This window comes from Cyclopterus lumpus, chromosome 12, assembly GCF_009769545.1.
Source record: "Cyclopterus lumpus isolate fCycLum1 chromosome 12, fCycLum1.pri, whole genome shotgun sequence".
NCBI lineage: Eukaryota > Metazoa > Chordata > Actinopteri > Perciformes > Cyclopteridae > Cyclopterus > Cyclopterus lumpus.
This window is the reverse complement of record NC_046977.1, coordinates 7,154,319-7,172,206: the sequence shown is the minus strand read 5'-3', so window position 1 is coordinate 7,172,206 and position 17,888 is coordinate 7,154,319. Positions and strand designations below refer to the sequence as shown.

General features: G+C 47.9%; 1 protein-coding gene across 1 annotated transcript; it reads right to left on the bottom strand.

Annotated features, from left to right (window-relative positions):
- Nucleotides 1–311: 311 nt before the first annotated feature.
- On the bottom strand, nucleotides 312–17,587 carry smad7 (SMAD family member 7). The gene is made up of 4 exons (XM_034547534.1): nucleotides 16,042–17,587; nucleotides 15,064–15,117; nucleotides 11,701–11,772; nucleotides 312–1,214 (listed from the first exon to the last, which is right to left on the bottom strand). Exons 1-4 carry the CDS (start codon nucleotides 16,505–16,507, stop codon nucleotides 676–678), a joined length of 1,131 nt encoding a protein of 376 aa, XP_034403425.1. The 5' UTR covers nucleotides 16,508–17,587; the 3' UTR covers nucleotides 312–675.
- Nucleotides 17,588–17,888: the final 301 nt, after the last annotated feature.

Below are 17,888 nucleotides of genomic sequence, written 5' to 3'. Positions count from 1 at the left end.
TAACGAGCCTATAAGGACAGGCACGAGTTATGAGTCTGACAGTCTGACTCATTTTGTCTCAGAGGGAAATGCTTTTACGAACCACAACGTGACATCAAAGTCCTTCAGCGAAGTTAAGCCAATGTTGACTTTGGTAAAAAATGAAGAAAGAATATTGCTCGTCAAAACTAAAAAGGTTTTAGAGAAATAATACCATTTTGATTACAAACAAAACCAAAAGAAAACATTGAAAAACTGAATGAAACCATGTCAAACCTCAAGAGAAACCGAGACTGGACGAGAAATGTTATTTGTACTTTTTTTTTTATTTTGGCATTTCTTTGTTTTGCATTTATATTAAGCAAAGTGCATCTTATTTTCTTTTTCTCATCAACACATTGCACAATACATAAATAATGATGCATATAAAACGTCTTCATATTTACAATTAATAATATATTTATATATAACATAAAATACATTTTCGCTTCTTATTTTATTTAATTAAATCTTAGCCATTTATTAAACAAAGTCCATCAGAATTTTATACTTTCTTCTTCTTCTTCTTCTTCTTCTTTTAAAACTTTTTCTTTTCTCTGTTTGGACCTCTCTGAAACAAAAAAAAGGAAAAGTGGGCGTAGTCTGTTTGTGAGGGGGCAGAAGAGGCGAGGAGGGTGAAGAAGAGGAAAGCTGCCGCTATCGGGTGTTGAAGATGACTTCCAACCAGCACGGGCAGCTGCTGATGAACTGTCTGGTGTAGCACTGTCCCCAGCCTTTCACAAAGCTTATCTGCACCGTGAAGCCCGTGCGAGGCTGCTGCGTGAACTCGTGGTCGTTCGGCCTCTGCAGGCTGCCGGCTTTGTCATAGTCAAAAGCTTTGATGGAGAAACCGGGGAACACCTTGTGCACCAGCAGCGTGCGCGAGTCCGGGTTGTCCAGTGTGGCCGACTTAATGAAGATGGGGTAGCAGCTGCGGTTGTAGACCCACACCCCGTCTGGCTCACGCGTCAGCTGGATGCCATAGCCAATCTTGGCCCGCACCATCTGCACCAGCTGGGACTTGTTGTCGGAGCAGAGCTGGCCCAGGCAGAAGCCGTTCCCCTGAGGTAGATCATAGAAGATGTCCAGAGAGGGCTCCTGGACTGAGTAGAGGCGTCCCACGCGTGTCTTCTCCTCCCAGTATGCCACCACGCACCAATGGGCCCGATCGCCAGACTCCTGCAATGCCAGGGAATCTAAAAGGAAACACAGAGAGAAGGAGATGGTCAGACTTGTTGGAAGACATGGTCACACCGAAACGTTGGCAAAAAGGCAAAAATCCAGAAGTTGGGAAGATGAGAGGAGAGGAGGAAAATATGAGGCTTTCAAATAAAAATAACTAATAAAAAAAGGCAACACAGAGCGTCTCAAACATCTCTTCCTCCCGACTTCTTCCGTGTCCCTTTTTTGGGGAATCAGAGAATTTGCTTCAGTCGAGAGCCAAAACTAAACTGTCATCCTCAATTTCTGCCACACAGGAAAAACCATGTCGGAATTTCTGGACTCCAGACAAGAGAAGCAACTCGGAGACACTGGCAGGCAAGCGTCCACACGCAGCACAATATTTGTCCAAGCATTAAATGCTTATCTTCCGTCTGGCTCGCTGTATTTTTGTAGCAGCTTGGCCAACAATGTAGTGACGTCAATCGACTGTCCTGATCATCTCGCGCTCTCTCTCCAGCATCAAGCCTCACCCCGCTGGAGGAAATCATCAACTAAATCTTTTGACTTCATGCTGAAAGATACGGGGGGGGGGGGGGGGGGGGGCGCAGCAACCGAGCAACGAGATATGTGACTTTTTCCATAAACACATAAACCATTCCCTGTCTTGGGTGAAGCACATGGTGTTTAGCTGACGAGCGAGGCAGACTCTCAGACCCTGGTGTCTGATTCGTTGACAAGCTAGGTCTCTCCAGTCTAAAGTTTCCCCTGAGCGTAAAAGAAGTGTAGCATTGGCCATGCTCCAGTTTCCACCCCCCTCCCCCTCTCGTCTCCCTTTAGTGTGCCTCCTGCACCGTTCCTCTCCCCCTTCATATCTCTATTGCACAGCAATCTGGCTCCCAGCTACTCCCAGCTAGAAAAGTAGGAGCCAGTCAGGCGCAAGGGAAATAAAGGGAGACAGAGAGAGCGCGAGAGGAAAGAAAGAGAGGGGGCGGGGTGGGGAAGAGAAGGAATGCTTTTCACATATTTTGACTGTTACTTTTGCAACTTTGCTTCCTCCCCTGATTTCTAAGAGTCTCTTGCGGTTTTTAGGGTCGTCACCTAATTGCCGCAACTCCTCTCAACTGCTCAAAAATCTCTCATACTTCCTCTCTCCACACACACGCACTTAAGGGTTAAGAAAGCTCAAAGACGGGAAATGTATGTGAGGGAAAAAATTAACAGAGCCCCTCTCAGAGCCATTTCAGTGGCCCCCATCCTTCCCAGCCTCCCCCTCCTCCCTTCCTCGTTTCATCTGGCGGTGGCTGTGAATGTAACCGGTAATTTGGAAGGTCCCGTCTGAGACAAACTGCAACGTTAATGCGGTAGGATCTCTGCCGGCCTGAGCGAACTCGCCGCGGCCTGTCATTAGCCTTCATTAGACGCAGGGGGAAAGAAGTAAAGAAAAAAGACAACACTAGCAGAAGATAGACAGAAGCAGGCAGGAGGGGAGCAGGGGGGTGGGGGGGGGGGACTGAAAGCATGCCTTCCATAAAACAAGAGGGGCTGTGTTCTTTGAAGTTGGTCAGAGACTAGCCTGGGGGAGTTTATCGTAAATCCGTCCTCATGGGGTGCTGGGGGAAACTAAGTACCCAGCTATCTACCTTAGACTAAATGGGGCAGGGGGAGAAGCATTTATCTTGGAGATAAAAGACAGAAAGTGTCTTTTGTGTCTCAGGCCGATGTCAGACAGAATCTCCAATCCTGGCCGGGCTTTGCTCTCGGGTCTGTTATACAAGTATGTACAAGAAGAGCCAGGGTTGATAAGGAGAAGGATGCTTTGGACGTTCTCAACAGCTGACAGAGGGCCTGCTGGTGGAGCTCACCTGTGGGGCCCTGTGTGTGTTTATTATTGCTGGGAGAGACAGGGCCTGGCGTCAGAGGTCATTAGAGCGGCTGCCTGTCTGAGCCTGTCATTGCAGCCTGAAAACACCCTGCTATTCAGGACTTCACTAGCTGCCACCCCCCCCCCCCCCTTCCTTCCCCTCCTCCTCTCGTCTCCTCTCTTCCCCTCTCAGAAACTCTGACTGGTAGCAAGTGAGAACCATAGATGAGAGAAAAGCAAAAGGCTGAAGTGAGTCAGAAAAACAACAGAGGGAAACATGGAAGCCAACAGAAAAGGTCAGTTAGAAGTATGCTCATGTAAACGTTGCAATATCACGATGTCGCAATCTGTTTTTACAAGTACCATCTTGCCGAAGAGAGATTAATAAAAGAATGGTTAAAACCATTAATCCGCAGATATATCTCGTTCCCGGTTTGGGTCAAGCTCTAAAAAACACTCGATCCTCCACTTCCCACAATGCAACTCAATAGCCTTAATTGTTAGACCTTCCCTTACTGATACAATACACAGGCTTTCCCACGCCGAGTGCTTTCACCGGACGAGTAGAAAAAAAGTGTTTTCTTCAAATATTTTCTTCTGAAATGTAGTGCAGAAAAAGTATTTAAAAAGCACAGCAATGGTTAGATAAGATACCAACTGAAAGAGACCAATATAAATATAGTTATATTATTGTTCCTGCTCAAACTGTTCACAGGAAAACACAAGCAAACTTTTTTTTTTTTGTCTGCTACATCAGCAGAGAAGAAGCCAGACAGACAGACTCCTCCATCTGTGGGGCGCAGCCTTGTGAAGAATATGTTCACAGCTTGTCCCGACAGCAGATGAGCTTACACCTCATGAGTAATGTTGCTGGAGACAGAACCGCACGCACACACACACACACACACACACACACACACACACACACACAAACACTAATGTTACTGGCCCGGTAACGACGCACCTTGTTCCAAGTGCAAGGCTCATTTAACAGAATTTTAATTTTTAACACATCATGTGTTTGCGTGTGCAAAGTTGCTGCCGGTCACGCTCCTCAGGTTTCGCTCCGACACTATTTCAGGTGCTTCTCACGTAGGTGTGGGTGTGCAGACACTCTGACGACACCGTCTGACAAGCGCGCAGAGTCCCCCGACTGTCGTCGCCGCAGCAGTGTTTTCCGTCAGCTTTCGGCCTGGGAACACTTACAGAGCTCGTCTGTACATCTGTCTGCGTGTCTGTCTGCTTCCTGGACGTCTGCCTATCGAAGCATTAGTCCGTCTATCTGTCTGCCGCCCCCACCTGCTCGTCTGCTCTGCGGCCTTTCAGCCTGTGCGTCTCGGGCTTCTCCTCCATGGAGATAAGTGGGCTAGCCGGCAGCCTGAGGCCATCTGTCACCCCGGCTTTTTCTGCTCTGCTCCAGTCAGATGTCTGCTGCCAGTATGTCCCAGTCTGGTTGGTCCCATGGGGCCGACACACATAAACCCCCAACCTCCCAACAACAACAAAAAAAAGACTGCTTGTCCTCTATGAGAGCTAAAATGTTGATAGACCATTGTTGAAAGATGCTGGAGCAGATTGATGGGCATCATATCCTCATGGATTATAATAATGATAAAAGGTTATAAGCAGTTATTTGCAATGTAAGAAATTGCAACAAGCAGCTGGTGCGAGCTAATGTGGATGTTAGCCATTCGCAACACTGTGCACACAAAAACAGCATATTGCTCCCATGTTTTCTAGGCATTTAATGGATGATCAGCTTATGGTCTGCGAGGTAGGGGCGAGACACTGTAAATATCTGTGATTAAATAAAGCCCCTGTGCAATGCTAAATATTTAAACCACAGCACAGGCAGGGCACATTCGGAGAGACACACGCACACACACACACACACACTACTAGCTCCCCTGTGGATTTTAATGGTCCAAGGTCTTAAAGAGTGGACGCCATGCTAGCTGAGACAATTGGACTTGGTTGAGGGGAGGAGGGGTGGCTGAGAGAGGTGTGGGGGGGAGGGGGGGGGGGGGGGGGGGGGGGGGGGGGGGGGATGGGCGACACAGACTGTGTGCTTCTTGCAAGGCCAGTCTGGAAAGGTTAATCATTACCTCTGTCTGACTATACACACACACACACACACACACACACACACACACACACACACACACACACAACTATACTTAGAAGTCAGCAGTCACAGACCTACACCCTAAAGCACACACACACACAAAATTCAACCTTCACTCCAACACTATCAACATCGGTAAATAGTGAGGAGGCTCCTGAGAACGAGTCTCCTATCGATCCCCGAGAGCCCTATATGTGTTTGTGTGTGTGTCTCGCTTGCTCTCAGACATGCAATGACCCTGTCGTCATCAGACACACACACACACACACACACACACACACACACACACACACACACACACACACACACACACACACGCACGCACGCACAGCAGCTGAGGAGAGGAATGGGTAAGGCAGCTCTAGGGGGAAGGAAGGACTCTTCATGGTGCCTTATTTTCTAAGTAAACACCCTCTCTCCAGCCGGGGAAAGTCTATTCCAAAGGTCAAGGGTCACCCTGGAGGCATTCCTTTTGTTCTCACTGCCACACAGTATATATGTTCAGCCCTGAGTGTGTGTGTGTGTATGTTTCTGCTTGAAATTAAAGTGCATGTCTCTCTCTCTTAATCACATTTGGTTAATACAATTTGGTTAATACAAGTAAAATAGTATAAGTAAAGTAAGAGTCCTAAACAGTGGGCCTGTTGCCGTTTGTATTCACTTCACTTTCTTCCTATTCAATGACACATTTCAGACAGAAAAAGGTCAGCTGTTCTGTGCAGTGAAGGCAGAGGAGTGTCCTTGTCTTATATCAATACACTATAGCTTTGTAAGCACTGTCTGGTTTGGAGTCCTTCTTTTCTTGAGAAATGAGTCATTCTGCTTTTGATTGGTCTTGATTAGTTACTCATCATGTTGTCTTTAAGAAGGAATGTCATAAAAAAAAATCAGGCTCAATCATCCATCAGCTTAAGTGCATTGTTTCTCTTAAAAGAGTAGTCTTTAAAACCCGGCACCTCCATTGCCCACAATGCAAATCCACCGCGCAACAGGTCGGAAATTCAGGTGTGTTATGTCGCTACCCTCAAGCAAGCAATTATTTATAACTCCATAATTATCAAAACAAGTGTACTCAGTTAAAGTGCCTCCTTCGCAAAGCGACAACTCTGAAGAAGGAATGACATATTGTTTAGTCCTAGCAGGTAGATGAATAGACCGATAGAGAAATGGGAGTAGCTAACAGAGGAAGCTCTTCTTAAGCGTGGACGGTTACGTATGAGGTGTTAAGTCCTTCCCCCACTAAAGGAAACCTCAAAAAAGCCCTGATGGCAGGAAAACCACACAGGGGAGTGGCACAGTTTCCCTATCTACAGATCTGGCTGCTTGCAGAAACACAGATAGAGAGAATGAGTTGCAGACACGCCATCTCTAACTTGAACCATCCGGCCACGACCGGGAGAAGATAAGGAGGAGAAATGGCGAATGTTTTCCCAAAGCCTCCATCTACAGTATAATTTTGTCTGAGTGGAAGCTTCTGCAATAATTGCATGGTCCACACATCTTGATGCTGCTCAGGCAGTTCATCTCAGGTTTGAGATCAAATACAGGAACTGTTCATAATTAATTGAGCAGGTTCTTCCATTTGGAGCCATATTATCATAAAACTACAGCACGATACTGTTTTTTTTTTCTGAAGGACATTTTATTCCCCTGCAACACCTCTTTCCTACTTCTGCAGAGTTATGATTCCAACACTTCATCATGCTGACCCTCACACACACACACACACACACACACACAATGATCCCATGCAGCCTGGCTTTCCCAGGGTGACAGGACAAATAAACACCAGCTAGTTGGACACAAGGTGCCCGGCAGGCCGCAGTGATGTCATCAGCACACAAGTCAGAGGATCACTTGCCACGGACAGATGGAAAGACAGGACGAACAATCGCCCTCATTGTCGTGGCGCTAACACACCGTGGGAACTAAATAACAGAAGCACATGCAAACAGAGAGGCAGACAACCAGCAGAGCCAGTTGTGTGCGCAGTCTGAGCTTCTGTTGTGTCGTTACTTTGTTTTCATGTATGAACGCCGGTATGTCTGCGCATGTGACACGTGGTCTGTGACGGAGTTGTGGCGACTGACAGGGCTCAGTCTGTCGCTGAGATAAAGAGGCTCGCGCCCAACCAGTCTGAGATCACAAAGGACAAACTGACTGCATGAATGAGCAGGCGGGAGGGTGGAGGCAGCAGTAGTGTGTGTCACAATAGAAATCTGGCACACACACAGGTTTACAAAGAAGTGTCTCTAATTATTTCCATTCTCTCTCTCTCTCTCTCACACTCACACTCACACTCACACACACACACACACACACACACACACACACACACACACACACACACACACACACACACACACACACACACACACACACACACACACACACACACACACACACCCTCATATCTTCATACATTGAGGTAATGTCAAAATCCACTTCCACAGAGTGACTGCAAACCAAAACAATGTTCATCTTGTTCTGGGCTTCCCTCCAGCTCTGACTCAGAGACCAATCTGCATAGTCCACCTTTCAATCAACTGGCTGATGCTCAGGTAGGTTTTCAATGTTTCCAACGGTGAACGCTGCCTTGATGCTACGGTAAGAACACAGCATGAAGCCTCTCAATGTGATAAAACCGTCAGCACAAACCCAAACAAGCCAGGCGCCCTTTCCTCTTTCCTCTCCTCTCCTCTCCTCCCCCCCACCCCCACCCTCTCTCCATCCTCCACCATCTCCACGTGCTGTTTTTTCGATTTGTGCAGCATAATGACACAGGGTGGGGAACAGAGGACAGCCAAAACCAAAATTAAGTCTCTTGCCAAGAGGCGGCTTGGCTGCCGCGCAAGGAGAGGAAGTGGGGAGTAATGAGAGATCCTGGCCCCGGCTCGGAGTGGCCCGGCTCTGCTCTGCTCAACTCGCTGGCTGAACACACAGCCTCCAAATTACAGGGAACAGCGCAGAGCTGCCGGCCATCTCTCCCTCCACCCAAAGCCGCCATCTTCTCTCCCTACTTCATTCCTTCCTCTTACTGTGTCGAGCAAAAAAAACCAAAACAATCAAGATTCAACCAAAAGCAGAGACAGTTTTTATGGTGTCCCTGAAACTAGTTGCCACACCAGGTATGCCAGGCTGTAATAAGCTGCACGTAGATTTCTATCTTTGTAGAAAAAAAAAATTCTATTTCGTTCTTCTTCATTTAGCGCCCTCCTTCTTTCTGGTCGGTGCACTCCAGTGTTTGTTTTCCGTCAAGAAGAGGCCTCGGCTGCCTCCCTGTCCGCTCCCCTTTTCCTCAAAGACATGAGGTCATATCCTGCGCAGCCCTTTCCTTTGCCTGCTAACCCAAACAAGGCAGGAATGCCATGAGAGAGAGAGAGAGAGAGAGAGGGGAGGGAGACTGAGGGCGCTCTGTTTCTGACTTGAGCTGTTGATTAGTGAAAGTTAGCTTCCCATTAAACTCTAAGATTGTGTCTCAGGCATACAATTGGTGACCTATTATATAAAACAGTTAACGAAACAACGCAGGCGTTTCTTTTCCCACCAAAAATGGTCCGTTTCTTCGGTGTCTTCCAAACTAGTTTGATTTAATGAGGTGCCACGACTAAATTTAATCTCTGTCAGAGCCCCCGATGAAGGTTTTACCTCCAGCTGATTCCCCGGATGACTAATTGACTGACTGAAGGGCTGGCCGACTGTCTGTCGAGCGAGGTGACTGGCTGGTGCTATAAGAATACAACTGGGCCTAAATTTAACCTGCAGTGGGAGGAAGCGCCTGTGTGACAGTCGGCCGTGTGCCAGGGCTCGCACCAGGTCATTCTATCTGCCCGGCTGTGTGCGTGAGTGAAAATGCGCTTGTGTGTGTGAGTACATGTCACCGCAGCCTGACTGGATCCTCTTACACACAGACACTCCGGGTCGGTCCCCAATGGCACCATCAGGCCCGCCACCGACACACACACACACACACGGTGCTACACATCCTGTAAGAGCTGGGCAGGAACACGTCGTCTACGACCCGCCTCTAATGAAGATTAAAAGGCATGTACACACTATGGCTATGTATTGATCCCAGATACTTACTATCACTCATTGGCAAATGCGATCAATCAGATTCACAAATCAGATTACTTCATCTTTCACCAGACTGTTCCAGTCTCAATTAAAAATATTGACAATTCTATTCAGCCAATGTTCGTGTGCGGCTGATTGAGATTACACAACATTTGGCACGTGAGAACATTTGGATTCTTTTGTGAAGTGAAAGTATTGTTTTTGTATTGGTACCAAAGCTGCACTAGCATAAACTATGAAGCCCGCAGAGGTCTTTCATGGAAGACAACTCGATCCAGACTTCTTTGAGCTTGACGAAATGGACATCTGGCCACGTGGGTGCTACCAGAGCTGCTCCTAAAGCACCGAGTCTCCAACCAGTTTAAAATATTACTTAACACCCCACGGATTCATCACCAACAATCCAGCGCCCTCTTGACCCTGACTCGATCTCTCATTTCTAAATCTCTCTCTTGATCTCTCCCTTCAGGTCCTTGGTGAACCTAAACCTCTGAGCTAAGCCCTCACGCCAACGCAAACCAAGATCAGCACCCTGACTCCCAGCTCCAGGCCTGCAGCCATCGACCCCCCCCCCCCCCCACCCCCTACTCCTCCTCCTCCTCTCCTCTCTGCTCTGTTCCAAGCTGATGACGTGAGCCAGCGAGAGGAGCTTTGGAGCTGGTAGCCTGGCAGGCAGCCTAGTTTGCATTGGCGCTTGTCGCTGTCGCAGCTCACTTAACTCCTTCCAGCCTGGATGGTCTTGGCTTTTCTCAAGATGGATAAACGAGTGGAATACCAAAAAAAAGGAAATATGTAAGAGGAGGATGTTATCTCATCTACTCTGTCTGAACTGTGTTTTGTAGATGAATGAGCTTGTTCTAAAGCTGCTTTACTAGTCCACTCAGTCCAGGCATTTTCGAAAACTATGTAAAAATAATAACATCACAACTCTTTGCCGACTACAAATCTTTGCCACCCGCCTTCCCTCACAGCCACTGTCATCTCTCTTCCTTCTTCCTCTCTGTAAATATGTCTGGAGGAGAACATAAAACGAGCAGAGTGAGTGAATTAGAAGGTCAGCAGCGGGCCTCTGGGAGAGCCATGTTTCTTTTGTCAGGGCCCCAGAGGGAGGGATGGAGGGAGGGCGGGGGAGAAATAGAGCAGCCTTTTTTTCTTGGCTTGCCAGGAAAATCTTGAGGGCAAAAGAGCTTCGGCCATCCCGACTGGGCCTTTCTACCTCTACTGCTTTTACTGAGGAGGCCCATTCACTGGAGCACTGGCCGCCGATGCCATGTCATCCTCGCCAGGAAGGAAAACAGGGGGGGAGGAGGAGGGTACGCCTTGCTGAGGCAGGGAAGGCGTAAGGGAGGGAGCATGGGGGCGCCTGTTAAGACTCCAGTTCTAGGGTTTCACAGTTTGAACCGGGTCTAAAATGTGTCTTTAGTTAACGCACACAGGGAGGACTTTGGTGTCCATTTGAAGGTGAGGAGGTGAGGAGGAGAGGAGAGGAAATAGAGGAGACAGATTATTGTAGTTCCTCTGTTTATGTAAGCACTGCTCCAATCTCTTCCCCCCATCTAGGGACACACACACACACACACACACACATGCAGACAGTCAAGCTAACCCCCCTACCACCAAACAAAGGAGGGGGAGGAATGGGCAGCGAACACCAACTGACATAAAACAGGCTTTAAAGGCCCTGTAATGAGAACCATCTGAGGCAAAGGGAAGCAGAGAACAGCACAGAGCGATCTCAGGCAGTGGAGAGCAAACTCCCTCTCTCGTGAACACCATCTTATTCTGTAGCCTGCGGACAGGGCGCTGGGTAAGGAAGGCAACGCTGCCAAGGGGGATTATGGGAGAAAAGCCGAGGAAGCCCGAAACACGTCCTGCATGAGAGATGGACGAAAGAATGGCGCCTGTGTCTCGCTCTTATCCAGACACACAGAGCCCAGAGGAGAGTTAACTGTCCACAAAGATATCCCCTGCATGCACAAACACACCCAAACAAACACTCGCATGTCAGTCGAAGCCTCTCTTTGTTGCTATTTTTCCCACAATACCGCACGCATAGAGCATATTCTTCTCCAAACAACTGTTTGGCGTGTTTGTCTTCCATTACAGCACAACGCGGAAAGGGAGAAGAGGAAGACGAGACGAGGGTTGTTCAAAGAGCCAGGAGGAAGGAATTTATGTGGATGTGGGAGAAATACACCACCCTCCTTCACTGGCTTTCTTTTTTCTTTTCTTTTTTTATTACACAGGGGAAGCAGGGGCCCCCACAATCAGCGCCTCATCATCACAAGTATGGTGGGAATATGTGTGTGTGTGTGTGTGTGTGTGTGTGTGTGTGTGTGTGTGTGTGTGTGTGTGTGCGGAGAGGAATGCAAGGGAGAAGGAAAGAGGAAGAGGAAAATAGTATGACTTTGAAAGGGAAGAAAACAATGAGAAATCTATTTGTAGTAATATTTACCTGAAAGCCCCACAGGGGCCGAGTATGTCGTTCCCCCAGTATCATTGGATGACGGTCCAGAGTCTGGAGAATCTGATGGAGAAAGAAGGAGAGACTTAGCACTGTGTGTGTGTGTGTGTGTGTGTGTGTGTGTGTGGAGAAGGCAAAGCAGCAGCTGTGAGACAGTCAATCACTCCAGTGAAATCAATGCCTAATGAAGACGCTGACGAGGAAGCTCACACTCTCTCACTCACACACACACACACACACACAGGGAAGACTTACAGAGGAGTTTCTTACACCCCTGATAATCCCCCATAAGCCACTGCTTCAGGAGGAACGTTAGCCCTGCATCTCTGTGTAGAAGAGCTGCTGATCTGGAAGGAGCTGTATTATCTCCGCTAAAGACTGAGGGAAGGTTTCGATCTGCAGACGTCTGATCCCTGCTCGATAATCAAAGGGGTTCTTGGTTTCAGTTTTCTTTATAGAGATCCCACAACCGCTCTGATCTCATAATGTTTTTCCTGCTCCTGCTTTACCGTCTAAGGGCAGATAAACACGAGTCTTAAATTCAACAGCAACAGGCTGTATCAGAACTGTGTCGACATCACGCTTCGTGTTAGTTTGTGGCGGCCGGAGCGTCGAAGGGCCTTGAAAGCTGCTCACCATAAATGTACGGCGCACTAGCAGGCAGACAACTACTCATTCTCTCTTACTCTAGACCTCGCTCTGCATTTCAATGCTTTAACTCCCACTAAGACTTGTTATGTGGACTTGTTTCAACATGACACCTGAATGGAGCTTTAATAAAAAACCGCTGTGTGCGGTGAACGGAGCAGCACACCGCTGGGAGCCGGCTGGCTCTGCTGCAGAGCTGCTGCTGGTAGCTCGGTATTCGCTAATGATACATTCCTCTTGCTGCACGTCAATACTGCGCTGCACCTTCTCGCCATTCAACCACAGTGTGTGTGGTGATGATTGACCCCCCCCCCCCCCTCATTGCATGCATCGCACTCTCGCTTTAGAGCACGTAGCTCCATTTAATTACAGCTGCTCTAATCTGAGGTGTTTTGGAACAAATACAGTGGGTGTAGACTGAAGAAATATAGAGAGGCGGGGTTCAGTTATGTATTTAATCCACATAAGGCTAGGGAGGAGGAGGATGGTATTTCTGTTGAATACTTCCACCCTCACAGATTGTCCCATTGGCCTCCTGGCCCCCGAGCAGAGCCGCAGTAGCTAACAAGTAATAAAGAAACAGCATCCGGAACTGTGAGCCCTCCTCTGTGCCGCCCTTCCCCGTCGAGACGCGGCTCGTGCTGCTTGTGGTCACAGTAACGAGATACGCGGGCATAGCCCAAATCGTGCCTTGCTTTCATTGGCTGCCAACAGCCTTTGCCCTGGTCTCCTGGGCAACAGTTCACAGCTGACCAAAAGGCTGATGGGGCATCAGCGAGAAAGAGCTAAACACTGTGCGATTTACATTCCCCCGAGCTGAAACCCGGACGCATATAACCCCACTTCCTGCTCCGTTGAATCATAAAAGCATCATTATAAAAACCCTGCGCTCTTCCGCTTCATGCAGATTTTTTTTTTTTTTAAACGCCTCATTGCCTTCTAAAAGTTATCAATGCTGATTTTCTACATGTCACGATGATTTAACACAGCTTAAAATAAAGCAAATACATAAAGGAGGATAGAAAATTGTTATAGCCTTCAGTAATGAGATGGAATTGATGATTGACAGCTCCCAGAGGCCACTGGGGACCCCCACCCCCACCGTCTTTCTGCATGATAAGCTCATCTGTCCTCTGTGTGTTTGTCTGTACCCTCCAGCCTGCTCCATTGTCCTATTAATATATGTTGTCTTACACCCTCCTTCGCCAGCCAGACAGACAGACAGACACTTCTTTGATTGACCATAATAGCAGCTGCACTGACTGAATGAGGAAATAGAATGACAGGTGACTCACTCAAATACTGACAAAGGTTTCCCTTTGAAGAAAGGCAAATTAAAACTTCTCTTTAAAAGTATAAACGCTCCGCTCTGGAGCAACATGCTGATATTTCTCTTTCCTCGTTCGGTTCTTGTTGGCGATAATAAAATTCCCACACACAGTCAAACCAATTCATTTTGCAGTTTGCTCTCAGAGGGAAAGCAGGGTGGTAACAGGGGTTGTATAATAATTTCCTTTGTCTGCATCCAGCTTGCATTTCCTATTTACCTTCTTGCTTCCTTTCATCAGTGTAATGTTTCCAACTGAACTCGCATAAAAAGACGCCGCGCCAACTCTACCCGGAGACAGCCACCGCGTCAGGGAGGCGGTTAAGTATGAAGAGGATTGCTTTTGATCAATTTGGCTGGTATTCAAGGTTCTGTAAATGCTTTCAGGTGAAACATTAACACGGAAGCCTGGTAAATGAAAGGGGGGGGGGGGGGGGGGCCCACAGCTGCAGCTGCAAAGACTTCCTATTGTTTCCACTCACTGGAAGTCACTTTCCCCTTCTCTTGACTAACTGGCTGGCTGGTCATTGTTCACACGCCGAGCTATTCCGGCACTGACAGGCAGCCAGATAGACGCAAATGAAACACCTGTATACCGCATGTTATACATTTGTCACCATCTCTGTGACATGAGGATCCTCACCTCCTTCTCTTCTGCCCCCAGTCTCGCACTATTCTGGTTATAGCCTGAAATCTAACATACTTTACAGGAGATGACATAACCCAATGCCACTTTCCAGCACTGGGGAATATGATGACAACCACAAGCAGCATGTGGAGTCTGGCACAGGTGGAGGAGGAAAACAATTAAGCAACCCCCAAAGCTCCTTGAGGAGGGGGAAACGGTCGGAAGGTCTCGTGGATGAAATTAAACGGCACATGCAAACTCTCTCTCTCGATCCCCGAAAACACAACGCATCCAAACAGAGATGTGGGTTGCATACATACAAATCCTCAACCTTAATCTGATGGTTAACTCAGCTGATGAAGGCCTGCTGGCTCCAGAGACGCCGCCTTCTGTGCTGCATGGACACACAAACAATCCCCCCCTCACCCCTCGGACACACACTATGCCCCTGGTGACGTGCCAGTCAGTCTATAGCTGGTATCTCAACTTTGTGCTGCTTTGCTCTGGCTGCCAGCCAAGCTGGACCTGCCCAGCCAGACACTCCACTGCTATCATAAATCACAACATAACATGGAGCCGTTTCTGTACACACACACACACACACACTCAAAAAAGGTGTATGGTAACATATTCAAATGTCATGCTAATAGACATGTAAACATTCATGAATGGCTTTTAAGATGTGCATGTTTTGCAGGAAATAATAATAAAAAAAAGAATATGCCTTTATGTATGTGTACATTAAGCTCACCTGGTGGTTTAAGATAGTCCATGGGATAGCGCGAATATGGAGGAGGAGGAGACTCTGCATGGAGTGAGAAAAAGAAGAGAGAGAAAGAAAAAAAAAAACAGAACATGAGCAAAAAAAAAAACTAAACAAGGGAGTGATCTTAACTTTAAGATAAGAGTTTGTCATTCTTCTGGGAAAAGATTTTGTGTCTGTCAGCTCAGCCTGGGGAGACAGGCAGCGAGGCCGGCCGGGCGGCTATTGCCTTTCATTGGCAGGCAGATAAACAGGGGGCCGCCTGGCGCCAGGAGGGCCACTATCAGCGTCTAGGACAAACTGAGATACGGGCCTCTTTTGGCCTGGGACGCCAAGCAAGCCAGCAAGCCAGTACACACACATACACACACACATACATACATACACACGCACACACACACAGGCCCTGGAAACTTCCCCGTGGAAAGACTGCAAAGCCCTGGATGAGTCTGCTTTGCACTTTGGAAATGCCAATTGTGAAATGTTGAAATAGCAGATGGGTTGTTTGTTTATAAAAAAAATATATATAAAAAAATTAAATTTAAAAAAAGAAGCGGGGCTTTTGATGAAGTTGAAAAATATCCCGATTTTAAAAAAGGTGGAATAAACAAGCTTTGGCACTTCTCACGTGCCAACAAAAACACATGGTAAAGACGGGACGCAGCCTAATTAAGAAAGCAACACATTTAGCAGATAAAAAAAAAAAAAAAACACAAACAGTCGGTAAATCGTAATAATAATTCGATAGAGGGGTGGGGGTCAAGATTGACCTTATGGAAGCTCAAGACAACTATGCCAAGAGAGGTGATGTCATTTTGAATTAGTGCTAATTGTGCATTTAAGAGCCAGGTAATTATTTGACACAATGACACGGTGACCGAATGTATACTCTAGTGAAAACGACACCCGACCACCAGAGAAAATAAACGCACATTTTCACAACTTTATTGAAATAACCCAACTCACCGAGTTCACAAAGTCTGCTCATGTGGTGCGGGTTGCAGCAAACGAGCTCTGGGTTGATTTTCCCGTAGGATTCACAGCAAGACAGCCTCTTCAGCTCCGAGGAATGCCTGAGGTCCGGCCACCTGAACACTTTGTAGAGCAGCATGGGGAGAGAGTAAGACTGTTGACCCACTTTGATGTCCACTTTGCTGGGCAGGAGCAAGCAAGGGCTCCGGACACCCCCCTTGGACTCCACCGCCTGCAAAAGCACCTCTAATTGTTTCTCTTTGATCTTTTTCAGTATCGAGTGGGTCAACGCCTTCAGTTCAGCCTCCGACCCGGCGTTGGACTTGGCCACCTTTGTCGTTTTGCCCATGCAGCAGCCCCCGGAGCCATGCGTCCCTCTATCCGTCTCCCCGTCGCCCTCCACGGGCGCACGGCTCCTCCAGAGTCGCCGGACGAGCCCCGATCGTTTGGTCCTAAACATGCGGGACGAAAAGAGGGTTCCCCGGCTAAAAAACGCGCATGGTGTCCGCAAATCATGAAGATTCCGGGATCCGAGTCCAGGCAATGACAAGCAGCCTGAGAAAAGACGGTGGAAGAACTGGGAGCTGGATAAGCAGAGGAAATCTGTAGCATACGCCAGTCTCTGTTGCCTTCTCCTGCAGAATTGATCCCCGAAAAGCAGTCGAGGTTCCCGGGACAGTCAGCTCTTCCTCGGGGGATAAACAACCATCATATCCAGACGGTTAAGACGAGCCTATCAAAAAAAATGAATCTAGCAGCTGATGCACCTCAGCGGCAGCATGGAGCCCGAATGCGTTACAATTATTCCGGTGGTGATGTGCAGCGTTAGAGGGGCTTGTGAACTGACCCCCCCCCCCCCCCGCCCCCTTGAAACAAGTTCCGATTTTTCAGCAGAAAACAGTGTCAAACATGGTTCTATCTTTGCGAACTCTCGAGCGGTGGAAACGAGACGAACTGGGGCCTAATTAAGCCTCAACGCGACCACAATTATCCCATGAAAAACCCCGAAGCTCGCCGCCGTGTCTTCAAGAGCATTAATCCACAAAATCCTTGATCCGACTGCACGGAGCAGGGCTCTCCAGCAGGCTCTCGCGCAGGCTGTTAAAAAAAATAATACACTACTACTAATAATAAACGTCTTTTATATGTTATCGTCTAAATATGACGAGGACGGTGGTCTGCTTGGCAAAGAGGGAGCCAGCGAGCAAATCCAGGACTGATTCTCTCACCCGAGGGGGGTTGAGACGCGTTGGAAAGCCTGGTTCGAAAAGCGAGAGAGACCCTCGGGTTACGTCCGCGCGCCGGGATTCGAAAACCTATTTCAGTAGTCGAATCCTCTCAGATTTTAATAATCCAAACTCGTATCTCACACGAAGTTTTTATTTTTTTGTTCTTCCTCCGTGTCCGTGCGTGGAAGAGAGCGAGGCCGACGAGTGATCTCGAGGGGGGTGGAAGGCTCTCTGTCTGCAAATGAGGCGGATGGCTCGGGTGCCCTTGCTCCGTCTCCAGTCTCCAGTGCGCATTGACGCGCCCGGTCACGTGTGTGTCTAGACACCCTGTCGCTTAAAAGAAATGTGATTGTGTTGCGCAAACAACAGATCAAGTAGAGCCCACGGCGCACACGCGCGCACATGCGCACACGCACGCGTGCACACAAAAGGAGTAGGAAAGTTAACGTGTTTTCCCAGAAAAGTTTTTTCGGGAAAAAAAATGAAGAAAAAAAAAAAAAAGTTGACAAAGTGTAGAGTTGAGAATACGAGGTTGGGAAATTAAAGCGGTTCGGCAAAAACTCTCAATTCAAGTCATGTCTGTTACAACTTGTGAAGCGGTCAAATTGAGAA

Coding starts and splice junctions, on each gene's coding strand:
- smad7 (XM_034547534.1), bottom strand. CDS start 16,507: ATGTTTAGGACCAAACGATCGGGGCTCGTCCGGCGACTCTGGAGGAGC. Junction 15,118..16,041: donor GAGCAGACTTTGTGAACTCG/GTGAGTTGGGTT, acceptor CACTCCATGCAG/AGTCTCCTCCTCCTCCATAT. Junction 1,215..11,700: donor GGCCCCTGTGGGGCTTTCAG/GTAAATATTACT, acceptor GTTTCCTTTTAG/ATTCCCTGGCATTGCAGGAG.